Below are 12645 nucleotides of genomic sequence, written 5' to 3' on the forward strand. Positions count from 1 at the left end.
TTACGCCGTTTACGTAAGGCAATTCCCGGCGTAAAATTAGTCGAACAAATAGCTGGACTAGTCAATGTTAAGTATGGCCGTCGTTCCCGCGTAGAAATTTGAAAAATGTACGTTGTTTGCGTAAGTCGTCCGTGAATGGGGCTGGACGTAATTTACGTTCACGTCAAAACCAATACGTCCTTTTGGAAAAGGTTCCTGCACTACTATGGTCCGACTTCTGTCCGGCTTTTACAACGTGGAAAAAACGTGCATGCTCAGAAGCAAGTTATGAGACGGGAGCGCTCGTTCTGGTAAAACTAGCGTTCGTAATGAAGTAAGCACATTCATCACGCCGTAACAGACTGAAAAGCGCAAATCGTCTTTTACTAACACGAAATCAGCAAAAGCAGCCCAAAGGGTGGCGCCATCTGAATGGAACTTCCCCTTTATAGTGCCGTTGTACGTGTTGTACGTCACTGCACTTTGCTAGAGCATTTTTTTTCACGATTGTGTGTAGGCAAGGCCGTTTTAACGATCGGGTTGAAAAAAACTTTGCTTTTTCTAGACCATTAAAAATAAAAAAATGTACAACCCGAAAAATGGTCGTGTGTACGCGGTGTTTGTTTGATTTAGAATTTATTACTATTTTAAGTGATAAAAGTTTCTGACATCCCTTGTTAAACATGTTAATTTTGAAGGTTGCTGAGGACAAGAGAAAGGTCAGTTGCTGCACATTACATCTATTCTTGAAGTTCTACGTCAAGACAATGGGTGGAGTTATGTTACTTAATATACACAAGTGGGTGTTACGTTTGTGACAGTAGCATCACCACCTTCCTTGGAGCTATTCTAAAAGTAAAAATGCTTAGCTCGGCTTTAAGAACAGTATAAGAATCTATGTGGTTTGAGTAGCTAGTTAGGAACTTGGGGGTCACCCGACCCTGCTGGAAGGGACCCCACCCAGCAGAAAGATGTATCATCATACCATCTTACCTTTTACCTCCTTCAGAAATAATCATCTTGCCATGTGTTACCAGCTGTCATTATGTAAGCATTGTCTTTTGCTTGTCTATCTTGAAGAATAAAACTTCACATTTTTGAAGGAAGCCTAAGTCTTGAATATTGGGAACGAAGCGCCTGGGATGAGAAGACACTACTGACATAACACATGACACGTTGTCAAATGTCTCCCCTTTCTACACTTTTACAGAGTTACATCTGATTTGGCCCCAAAAGTGCTGTCCAGCAGGGAAAGGGGTTTAAAAGAGTAGTTTGGGATTGAAAAAAACAATCATACCTACTTAGGTGGATACAGCATTGCTTCAATGCTACATCTGTCCCCTGCCACCTCTAAGACCGAGAACTGAGCAATCAAACACTGATGATCGCTCAGTTTTTGGTATTTAGTGAGCAGAGAGCTGGTGACTCTCTGCATTGCCCCTCCAGCGCTCGCTGGAATGTTAGGCTGTGGTGGATCAGGAGTGGCTGGCTCTCAGGCTGAGACAGCTGTCAGCCATCTGAGTGGATCCTGACATTAAAGTAGGGATAACTCCAGAGTCTGGAGCAGCTGAGTGATGTCAGCCGACAGCAAACTGTTGGCTGAATACGAGGCACAAGAGTGCAGAAATAAATTGTGACATCACCCCCCCCCCCCAAACTTTGGGCCAGATCCACAAAGAGCCGGCGTAACGTAAATTTTTCCATTTAAGTTACACTGCCTTAACATTTCTACCTAAGTGTCCGATCCACAAAGCACTTACCTAGAAATTTTCGGCTGTGTAACTTAAATTCCGCCGGCGCAAGGCAGTCCTCTTCAAATGGGGGCGATTCCCATTTAAATTAGGCACGCTCCCGCGCCGGCCGTACTGCGCATGCTCGTGACATAATTTTCCCGACGTGCATAGCGCGAAATTACGTTACGCCGAGCTTTGTGGATCGCGTCGGGTCAATAAAGTTGCATCGGGAAAAAAAAAGATACGGCGGGAAAAAAAAAATTCAAAACAAAAAAAAATCGCGTCGCTGGACAGAAGGGTCTGCTTTTACATGGTGTAAACAGTTTACACTTTGTAAAAGCAGCCCTAATTTTGCGTTTGCAAACTAAAACTTACGGAGAAAAAACTAAGCGTAAAAGCTTTGTGGATCTCCGTAAGTGCTAATTTGCATACCCGAGGCGGCATTTCGACACGAAATGCCCCCAGCGGTGGATGCGGTACTGCATCCTAAGATCCGGCAGTGTAAGTCCCTTACACATGTCGGATCTTCTGCCTAACTATGGAAAACTGATTCTGTGGATCAGTTCCATAGTTAGAAACAGGGATACGACGGCGTAACAGCAGTTACGCCGGCGTATCCCTTTTGAGGATCTGGCCCTTTGTACCTTAGTATAGTAGTGTTTAGGTAGGGTGACCACGTGTCCCGGATTGCCCGGGACAGTCCCGCATTTTGCAGCTCTGTCCCGGGCATATTCATTCCAGGACAATACAGTATCCCGGAATGAAACTTACACAGCCACCTCCTGGCCGGGAATGCCTGGAGGAGCACAATCCCGCCCCCTTCTTGTGATTTGAGAAATCATGAATCTCGCCTCTTGTGTCCTGTGCTGTGATTCGTTACAGCACAAGTGGATTTTTGGGAAGGGAGGATGTCCCTGAATGGTAGTTTGGAAATGTGGTCACCCTAGGTTTAGGGTTTACTCTCTGTTCAACAAGTTTATTACCAGTAGTATTTTTTATTTGCCTTTGTTTTACATATTTGTCCTGCAATTATTGTTTCTATTCCTTTAAGCTATTGCGGTAGTGTATATATTTGCAATAAATATTCCTCATTCAGTCCACGTGTGTCAGAGAGTGTAGCGTCGCTTGTAAAGTCACGAGAACAGGGAACCCAAGAAAACAGCAACATCTTTGGGGGGTGAGCACTACACATATTTGAATCCATTTTCTGTTGAATGGCTCACTACCTCTGCTGGATTACATACTCTTTCGGTAAAATCATTCTTTCGAAGATTGGTTTTGAACTTTCCTCCTGTTAGTTGGAGGTCATGTCTTGTGTTCTTACAGCCCTCCTGTACCTCTTTCACACCCTTGAAATATGACTTTCTGGTCATCTTTTTTTCTCTGTCTGTCTTTCTTATTTTATTCTATCATCACAGCAAAGTGGAAAAATTCACCAATGAATTTTTGTAGGGTCACCTAATGTGCTCACTGCTCTTTGACCCAGAACTTCTGTTTAAGTCTAGTCTGTCCTTTTCAAAAGAACTTTTTCAATCTACTGACAATCTGTGCTGTGTTTAGCAACAGACAGGAAGCGCAAATTAGCTAAATAGGAACAATAGCTGTGAAAGAGGGATATTCACTTTAATCCATCAGACATTAACACTGTCTATTTGTATTTGCTTTAAGTCAATTGAGTTTCCCAATATACTAGCAGTAATATGATTTGATGTAAACTTGCCCTAACCCAGCTTAAAAGTGTAAATTTTTTGACAATTTTCAACATGGTTAGCTGTCAAATTCAGTTCCAGTAAACATGACATGACACAGTGAATCATTTTGCTCTATCTGATCTGTTACATTCACAAAAAATAGGATTTTTATAACAGCTTACCTGTAAAATCCTTTTCTTGGAGTACACCACGGGACACAGAGGTCCCTCCCCTCTTATTGGGATATAAATTGCTTTGCTACAAAAACGGAGGTACTTCCTGTATGGGAGGGGTTATATAGAGGGGGACTTCCTGTCTTTGGGTGTACCCGTGTCCATTCACCTATAGGTGGCGTATAACCCACATAGTAATTACTATACCTGCTCTGTGTCCCATGATGTACGATAAAGAAATAATACCTTTGGGTAATGCCAGAGTGGCAAGGAGGGGAAACTCCAGGCCCACAGCTAAATACACAGATGAAATACATATATGGGAGCTATTTTATCTGTTAATGAATTTGTATTTTTGTCCATCCATTTCTGGGATTTACACAGGAATGCTATACAGCACAACTCTGTCTGGCAGGGCAGGATGCCTGATTTTTCTTAGTTCAATGATACATCTAGGTAATCTAGGGATGCCCAACCTTTTGAAGAGCAAGGGCCACTTAAGTGACTTGGTAACCGGTCGCGGGCCACAATGAGTGGAGCCGGCGGATGACAGGTCTGAGTCCACTCTGCATATCGAGCAGACACGGACACAGCCCACTCTTATACTCTACGGGCCCTTCAATTCGTTCCACCCAGGCGATTTTCTCTACCGCCGACTTCATTCACAACACTGATGCTCTGGGATGACAGATCGGCGATCTGAGCTTGCCAACCAGTCATCCCAGAGCAGGAGGTCGTGGGCCACATCAGAGGGCTCCGCGGGCCACATGTGGCCCCCGGGCCACTGGTTGGGCACCCCTGATCTAGGTCTTGTTCCTGCCCCCTACGTGTGACTGAACAATAAAGCACACTTATAAGCCCATTCCTCGGTCACTCTGCTATCTTGTTCTATTAGCATCAGCTTCTTCTTGTCTAAGCTTTGCTGTACAGAGACTGCAAGAGGCTTATACCAAGTCAATTCCAGTGGGAGTCACGCCAATACCCTCCCCTCGCTGTCTCCTGGGAAACACACTGGTCCCACGAGAGAACGGAGACCAGTGAGGTTGCGCTGCACTAGTCGCGCATGTGCAGTAGGGAACCGGCAGTGAAGCCGCAATGCTTCAATTCATGATTTCCTCACCAAGGATGGCGGCAGGGGCAGTGGAGAGACGAGCGTTTGCTCGGCCTCGGCTGCTGACATCGCGGGCACAATGGACAGGTAAGTGTTCATTTTTTAAAAGTCAGCAGCTGCAGTATTTGTAGCTTCTGGCTTTTTAAAAAAAAAAATTGGGGTGGACCTTCGCTTTAACAGCTCATTAACACATGGTATACAAACAAAAAATACAGCACTCTGTGTTATTATCTACAATATTTTCAAGTACATTGGGCCAGATCCACAGCCAGCGGGCTTAACCTAAATCTTCCTATTTAAGTTACACCGCCGCAAAATTTCTACCTAAGTGCCCGATCCACAAAGCACTTACCTAGACATTTTCGGCTGTGTAACTTAAATCTGTCCGGCGCAAGGCGTGCCCAATCTAATGGGGCGAGTCCCAGTTAAATTAGGCGCGCTCCCGCGCCGGACGTACTGCGCATGCTCCCGACCCGATTTTCCCGACGTGCTTTGCACGAAGTTACGTTACGCCGAGTTTTGTGAATCGCGCCGGGTAAAAAAAGTTGCGTCGGGGAAAAAAAGAGATGCGGCGGGAAAAAAAAAAAAATTGACAGCGTCGCGGGAAAGAAGGGTCTACTTTTACATGGTGTACTAACTTTACACTTTGTAAAAGTAGCCCTAATTTTGCGTTTGCAAACTAACAACTTACGGAGACTTCACGAAGGGAAACCGCTTTGTGGATCTCCGTAAGTGCTAATTTGCATACCCGACGCGGAATTTCGACGAGAAATGCCCTCAGCGGCGGCCGAGGTACTGCATCCTAAGATCCGACAGTGTAAAAGTATTACACCTGCCGGATCTTAGGAATATCTATGCGTAACTGATTCTGTGAATCAGTCGCATAGATAGAAACAGGCATAAGACGGCGTATCAGTAGATACGCCGGCGTATACCTTTTGTGGATCTGGCCCTTAGTGACTATATAAACCAATTGTGTACTCTTTGGGGTTGATTTACTAAAAGCAAATAGACTGCGCACTTTGCAATGTGCAGTTGCTCCAGAGTTTAGTAAATGAGGTAAATCTTCACTTTGCAAAGAATAGCCAATCACATGCAAGGAAAAAAATATATATATATGTTTGCTTGCACATGATTGGATGATGGAAGTCAGCAGAGCTTCTGTTCATTTACTAAGCTCTGGAGCAACTGCGCTTTCCAAAGTGCACAGTCTATTTCCCATTAGTAAATCAACTCCTTTGTTTCATTAAGTAAAAATAAAGTGCAAAATGCTATGAAGTGCATATGTGATTTTCAGGGTCAAGTCCATCCCAAATTAATTTGTGAAAATTACATAGTAAAATGTCCTCCATAAAGTGCAATCCCCACAGCATAAAAACAGGGACTTTTCACTCTCATTTTCTCCTTGCTGATCCACTGTGTGACACTATCACCCAAAGAAAAAACACACTTTAGCCCTGCTGCTACTTTGAAATCATTTCTATTGCTGTCCCCTCTCTTCTTTCAGATTCACTATTGTATTGGTACCAGTGGCCTCAGTCACCAAGATAGAAAGCGAGGGGAAGACAAACATAAGGGTAAGGAGAAATATTCCAATGTGGGGACATTTGTTCTGGGAAGAGAAGAGTTTTCTCTAATTTCTTGTTCTGTTTCTGGGAAGTGCAGGAACATTTTCGCAATGGTAAGCAAAGAGCAAAAAAATGTCTGACAGGGGTTTTAACCCTCCTTTTACTTGATCCGAAAATATGTGGACTATATATACAATTTAAAGTGGTTCTAAAAGAAGTTTTTTTTACCTTTGTGCATTCTATGCATGAAGGTAAAAAAAACATCTTCATACAGCTCCCCCTCCCTATCTCAAATCAGCCGGCTGTTTGTTTGAGCTTGACATGCTTGGTATAGCCTGGGCCAGCACCAATTATAGGGTGCATTCACACTTGCAAATACACCCCGCCCACGATTACCTGCGAGAAACCCCCTTATAATTAGCTGTGAGTAGGTACCCCCCTTGAAAGCAATGGGAAGTTGATGGCTCCAGAAGCTAAGCACGCCCACTTGCATGTAATCTCTCAAGCAGCGATTACTTGCAAGTCATCGCCCCCTGGACACAGGCAGTCTGCGTCTGAGTAACTGTCTCAGTAACTGATGGGGGTAATGCTTTACTCAACCCCAGAACAAACTTCCTACAGTGTGTGGATGCAGGCACTAATGGCGCCAAAGTTAGCATAGTCACTAGTGCTTTCAGCGGTTATACTGGAAGGTCACATAACACCAACACAGATATGCAGCAGTATTTCTCCAGGCACAGAAAGGCACATTACAGGCGAGGCCTGCTTTAACTGGACAGCATCTGCAGGAGGGGTTGCTTGCTGGCAGGATGGCAGACTCAGCTGGTGATTCCAGGAAGCTATGGTGGAGGTAGCGACAGCAGCTCCGGCCACAGGTACTTGAGGGGTCCTGCAATATCTCTATGCTTGCCCTGATGCTAAAAAACTATCCCTTACAAGTGAGTTCCTATACCTACTCTTTTTACTCCCAAATGCGTGCCAAATCAAGCAGAGCACAGTTATTTATTAGCACTGCCCCACCCATGCGGCCATTAAAGATGGCCACCGAAGGTCACCATGAATTGCATTGTCCAACCAATCGAACAGCTGCTCTCCCTGAGACACCTACAAACTCTGTAGAGCAGTGGTTTTCAACCTGGGGGTCGAATGACCATTTTCCAGGGGTCACCAAATCCTGGGCTGTTCCGGAAGCCAGCGCTGCTCTCCCAGTCTTTCGCCAGCACTGCCACTCATCCCCTATCCCCCAACTCCCCCCACCAAGGAGTATTAGAAGACATAAAAATAGAGAATACATGGAAGGGAGAGGAAAAGAGAGGGAGGAACAAAGAAAAAGGAAAAAGGGATGGGAAGAAAAACAAGAAATTAGGATAGAGAGAGATAAAAGGAGAACAAAGAGAAAGAGTGGTACATCCTAAAATGTACCATAAGGTTTTTAACACTGTACGAGTGAAAGGAACTCAGGGAGCACTAAATGTCCGTGGGTTAGGGGCGCAAATTATTTGTCTTGCCTTGGGTGCTGACAACCTACACTACGAAAATAATTTTACTGTTAAGGGTCCCACAACTTGGGAAATTTTATCAAGGGGTCACGGCGCTAGAAAGGTTGAGAGCCACTGCTGTAGAGGAACATCATTCCCCTAAGTCTCCACTCCATGCATATAGTAGCCAGATGCCACCTCTTGAATGGAATAAGAACTATACCTGCTTACACCCACACCCAAGCCCAATTCCCCCCCACATACTGAGAAGATGAGGAGAGGGTGAAGTGTTCTGTAGTCCAAATCAGGAGTGAACAGCTTAGAAATACAATGCTGTATCTGCATAAATATAGTACAGTGAGTGTTGTCAACCTAGGACAGTAGGTGTGTGGCTGCCAAGATTACCAAGTAAAAACAAAAGAAAAAGTCCTGAAAAAGTGGTAAGGTGCAATAAAATAAATGTTTGTTTGTGAGACTTTATTGGGATATAGACTGGACAACACTTGTCTCTTCTGAAAATGTTCTCTGAATGCATGAGGTTCTTTTAGGATGTCGTGTCTACACAGCATTGTTCGTTTTTGATTGCCTCCTGACTAATAAAAAAAAGCCATTACAACCGTCATAACCAAGTAAACACCCCTTTCTTTCAGACTCCATGTGCAATTTTGAAACAAACAGAAATGGAATGGAGAGCTCCAGGTGCAGGTGCTTTACATATAAAATCTCATTCACAGACGTCAGAAGCCGACAAACAAAAAAAAAAGCTAGATTTTTTGTAACAAACCTACACTTTTACGCACATTGTGATAGCTCCATAGAATATTTTTACTCCCCTTACCATTTTTCATTGTTGGGCCCCTGGGGGAAGCTGTATGATTCTGCCTTGAGGGATTTTAAAAACAATCTGCCAGCAGACAGAAATATTTTAATTCATCGGTCTCCTCTGGGGATAAAGGCTATTTACATGACAGTAATTGTTAGGTTAAAAACAGAACAAGCTAGACAAAGAAGAAATCATGGGCAATCAAATAAGAGAAAAACAAATAGGTGCATATTAAAATTGTACATACCGAGTTGGAAGTGGTCAATTTTCATTGTGCTGTTTGTTAAAGTGCCAAAAATTGTAATGATTGAGATTTTTCGTATGGCCATTTCACAGACTGACTCAAGATACTCATCTCGCTGTTGTGAATACATGTTATTTTCTTCCTTTGGTGTGGTAATAAGCTATATATAAAATAAAAATAATATGAGCTTAACAACAAATGTGACAGTACTTAGTCAAGATTAATAAGGTTGAACCAAAAAAACCTTAAAGCATGGCCCAATTTGCTTTACGAAGACGAAAATTTGTTTTTGACACCCAAAGGCAGATACCTCCTAAATCAATATTCTGTGTTGTTATCTCTTATATTAGTAGCCTTTTATTTTTTGAGCATTTGGATATCCTGCATATTCAAGTTCTCTTTTAACACAATCTTCTGAGTCTGAGTTTGAAACCAGTACCTGTGAAAGACTATCCCCTAATTTCACAGCTCAGTATGTACGGACCTGGCGGCGAAAGGGTTAAAGGCTTAAAGGGGTTGTAAAGGTACATTTTCTTTTCCTAAATAGCTTCCTTTACCTTAGTGCCTCTTGTCTTGTCTATTTAAAATCATTGCAGTTCTCAGCTCACTGACTAAGCAATGCTTTTGCAATCTAGCTGCCATGCCCTGTGCCTAACTGCTATTCATAAGGAGCTTTGGTGAATACCGGCTGGCCATTAGATTCTGTGTCCTGAGAAAACCCAGATTTTTTACTTTTACCTTACATTTTCCGGCCAGGAGGGCATATATTTTCCCCTTTTTGGCTGAAAAGGTCTTGGCTTGAGATACCCCACTTTGAGAGAAGAATGATCAGGTATTCTCCAACATTTCCTACTTTTCAGCCTTCCTCCAGTGTTTATTTGAGGAACCAGGATATACGTCATCTGCTACCAGTGCCCTCTTACGCCAGGGATCCACCACTTTTTGAGACAATATGCTCTCCAGTTCTGCACTCTCTCGAACAATGATGCCTTGGGCACTACTTTTTAGCAAGGCCTTACAGACAGAATCAAGAATGAGTTATCCAGAAGAACCATTCCTACAAATTTGGATGAGTTAATATCCCAAGTCATTCTCAGTTTACATCCCCTTGACCCATGGAACTACTTTCACAGATCATTTCTGTTTCTGAAGAATCTATGCAGCTTGAAAGAGGAATACTCTACAGGGTGCCTCTAATTCAGCTTATCCTAGCCACAAGGTCAATTTAACTGATTTCAGATTATGAGATCTCCAACAAGTCATATAAACTAGTTTTGGAGGTTCTTCCAGACAATTCTGTGATAGACTGGGGAAAACTGACTGTACCTACCTACCTACTATAGCCAGGGCCGCTAATAGAAATCATGGGGCCCCGTACAACCTACCTGACGGGGCCCCCTTCAGTCCCGCCCCTGGTCCCTCCTTCAGCCCCACCCCTGGCTCCGCCCCCTGGCCCAGCGACTTGACATCGGGACATGCCAATGCCATAAATGTACTGCAGAGACAGTGCTACCCATGCCGCCAATGCCATAATGTACTGCAGACAGTGCCACCAATGCCATATTGTGCTGCAGACAGTGCCACCCATGCTGCCAATGGCATAATGCCATTGGCAGCATAGGTGGCACTGTCTGCAGCACATTACGGCATTTGCGGAATGGGTGGCACTGTCTGCAGAACATTACAACATTGGCGGCATGGGTGGCACTGTCTCTGCAGGCAGCACATGCGTTATGGGCCATAATGCATGTGCTACCTGCAGACAGTCCCACCCATGCCACCAATGCCGTAATGTGCTGCAGACAGTGCCACCCATGACCCAATGCCATAACGCATGTGCTACCTGCTGATAGTGCCACCCATGCTGTCAATGCCATATTGTGCTGCAGACACTGTCATCCATGCTGCCAATGGCATAATGCCATTGGCAGCATGGGTAGGCACTGTCTCTGCAGGCAGCACATGCGTTATGGCATTAGCATCATGGGTGGCACTGTCTGCAGCACATTATGGCATGGGTGGCACTGTCTCTGCAGGCAGCACATGCATTATGGGCAGACAGAGCCACCCCTCCTCCACCAAGTATAGTCCAGCCTCAGTACAGACCCCCATCTCCACTAAGAATAGACCCTCCTTCCTTAGTACAGCCCCCCTTCTACACTAACTACAGTTACCCCTTAGTATAGGCCCCCCCACTCCACTAGGTATAGACCACCACCTCCCTCAGTACAGACCCCCCTCTCCACCAAGTATAGTCCCCCCTCAGTACAGACCCCCCTCAGTCCAAACCCCCCTCCACCAGTATAAACCCCCTCCCTCAGTACAGACCCCCACTAAGTACAGACCCCCTCAGTACAGACAGCCTCTCTCAGTATAGAGCCCCCTCTCAAGTACATACCTCCCTCAGTCCAGACCCCCCTCCACTAAGTACAGATCCCCCTCCACTAAGGACAGACCCCCCTCCCTTAGTACACAACCCCTCCACTAAGTAAAGACCCCCCCCTTCCTCAGTCCATACCCCACTCCACCAGTATATACCCCTCTCCCTCAGTACAGATCCCCTCCACCAGTATAGACCCCCCCTCCACTAAGTACAGACCCCCCTCCCATAGTACAGACCCCCTCCCATAGTACAGACCCCATCCCATAGTACAGACCCCCTCCCTGAGTACAGACCCCCTTCCTGAGTACAGATTCCCATCTCCACTAACTATAGTCCCCCTCAGTACAGACCACACCCCCTCACTATAGACCCCCCTCCCTTAGTCTAGGCCCCCTCTCCAATAAGTACAGACCCCCTCCCTTAGTACAGTCACCTCTTAAGTATAGACCCCCCTCCCCCAGTCCTGACCCCCCCTTAAACTACAAGGCCCCCCTTACACTAAGTACAAGGCCACCCTTACACTAAGTACAGACACCCTCCCCCAGCTCAGAACCCCTATACTAAGTACAAACCCCCCTTACACTAAGTATAGAGACCCCTCCCTCACTCCACACTCTGTGCCCCTCCTCCATCTACGACAATACAGTCCAAACAAATCTTAGCTCAGCATACACAGCAGTGTCCCTCCATTGGTCTGTGTACACCTCACACCTCACTTCAGGCTTGGGCAGTGGACATCCCATAGTAAGTGTCACCCTTTCCTCCCTCCTCCCTCCTACCTGTTGCAGCACTCGCTTGCAGCTGGAGAGGAGACTCAGACGAGGATCGCGTGCAGCCGCGCCGCCCGGGTGGAGATCGTGACATCATCATGTCTGTGAGATGTCACTGGCTCAGTAGGGAGGAGGAAGCAGGACACACGCCAGGCACGGCTGCGGAGCTGGGTGTGTTATTCCAGCGGGGTCAGCGGAAAAAAAACCTAAGGAGAGTCAGGATGGTGTAACCCTGGCCGCACCCCCTGCACCTGCCTAGCAATGCAATTGCCCGCTGGCCGGGACTTGAGCCAGCACAGGGAGCGGTGCGGAGGTGGTATTCTTCCGCACCCGAAATAGACAAAATAGTCCCTTCCCTCCTGCGATCTAATAAAACGAAAAAAAAAAAAAACGGAAAATCTTAAAGGGGAGGGGGGGGGGGGGTGGGGGGGATCGGTGGTATGGCAGTATCAAATGGTTGTGGTGGTTGGGCATTTGATGGACGTTAAGGGACACGGCTGCAGGATTTTTTTTACTACATTAACTTCTTGATCTGATCAGGTTGCCGGGCCCCCCTGCTGGCCGGGCCCGGTACAAAAGGGCCAGCTGTACTGGCCTATCAGCGGCCCTGACTATAGCTAGTCCTGTCTTATAGGCTGAGCATGTGGTCCCTACAATCTTCTTCATGTACAATAAGCCTATTTCTCTCGGCT

General features: G+C 45.7%; 1 protein-coding gene across 1 annotated transcript in view; it reads right to left on the bottom strand.

Annotated features, from left to right (window-relative positions):
- Positions 1-12645, bottom strand: part of CCDC80 (coiled-coil domain containing 80) — a 149690-nt gene that overhangs the window by 115881 nt on the left and 21164 nt on the right. The window contains exon 3 of the mRNA XM_040338054.1: positions 8804-8960. Within this exon, the coding sequence (XP_040193988.1) occupies positions 8804-8960 (157 nt within the window). The remainder of the gene's footprint in view (positions 1-8803; positions 8961-12645) is intronic.

The sequence above is a fragment of the Rana temporaria genome, chromosome 2 (genome assembly GCF_905171775.1).
Source record: "Rana temporaria chromosome 2, aRanTem1.1, whole genome shotgun sequence".
NCBI lineage: Eukaryota > Metazoa > Chordata > Amphibia > Anura > Ranidae > Rana > Rana temporaria.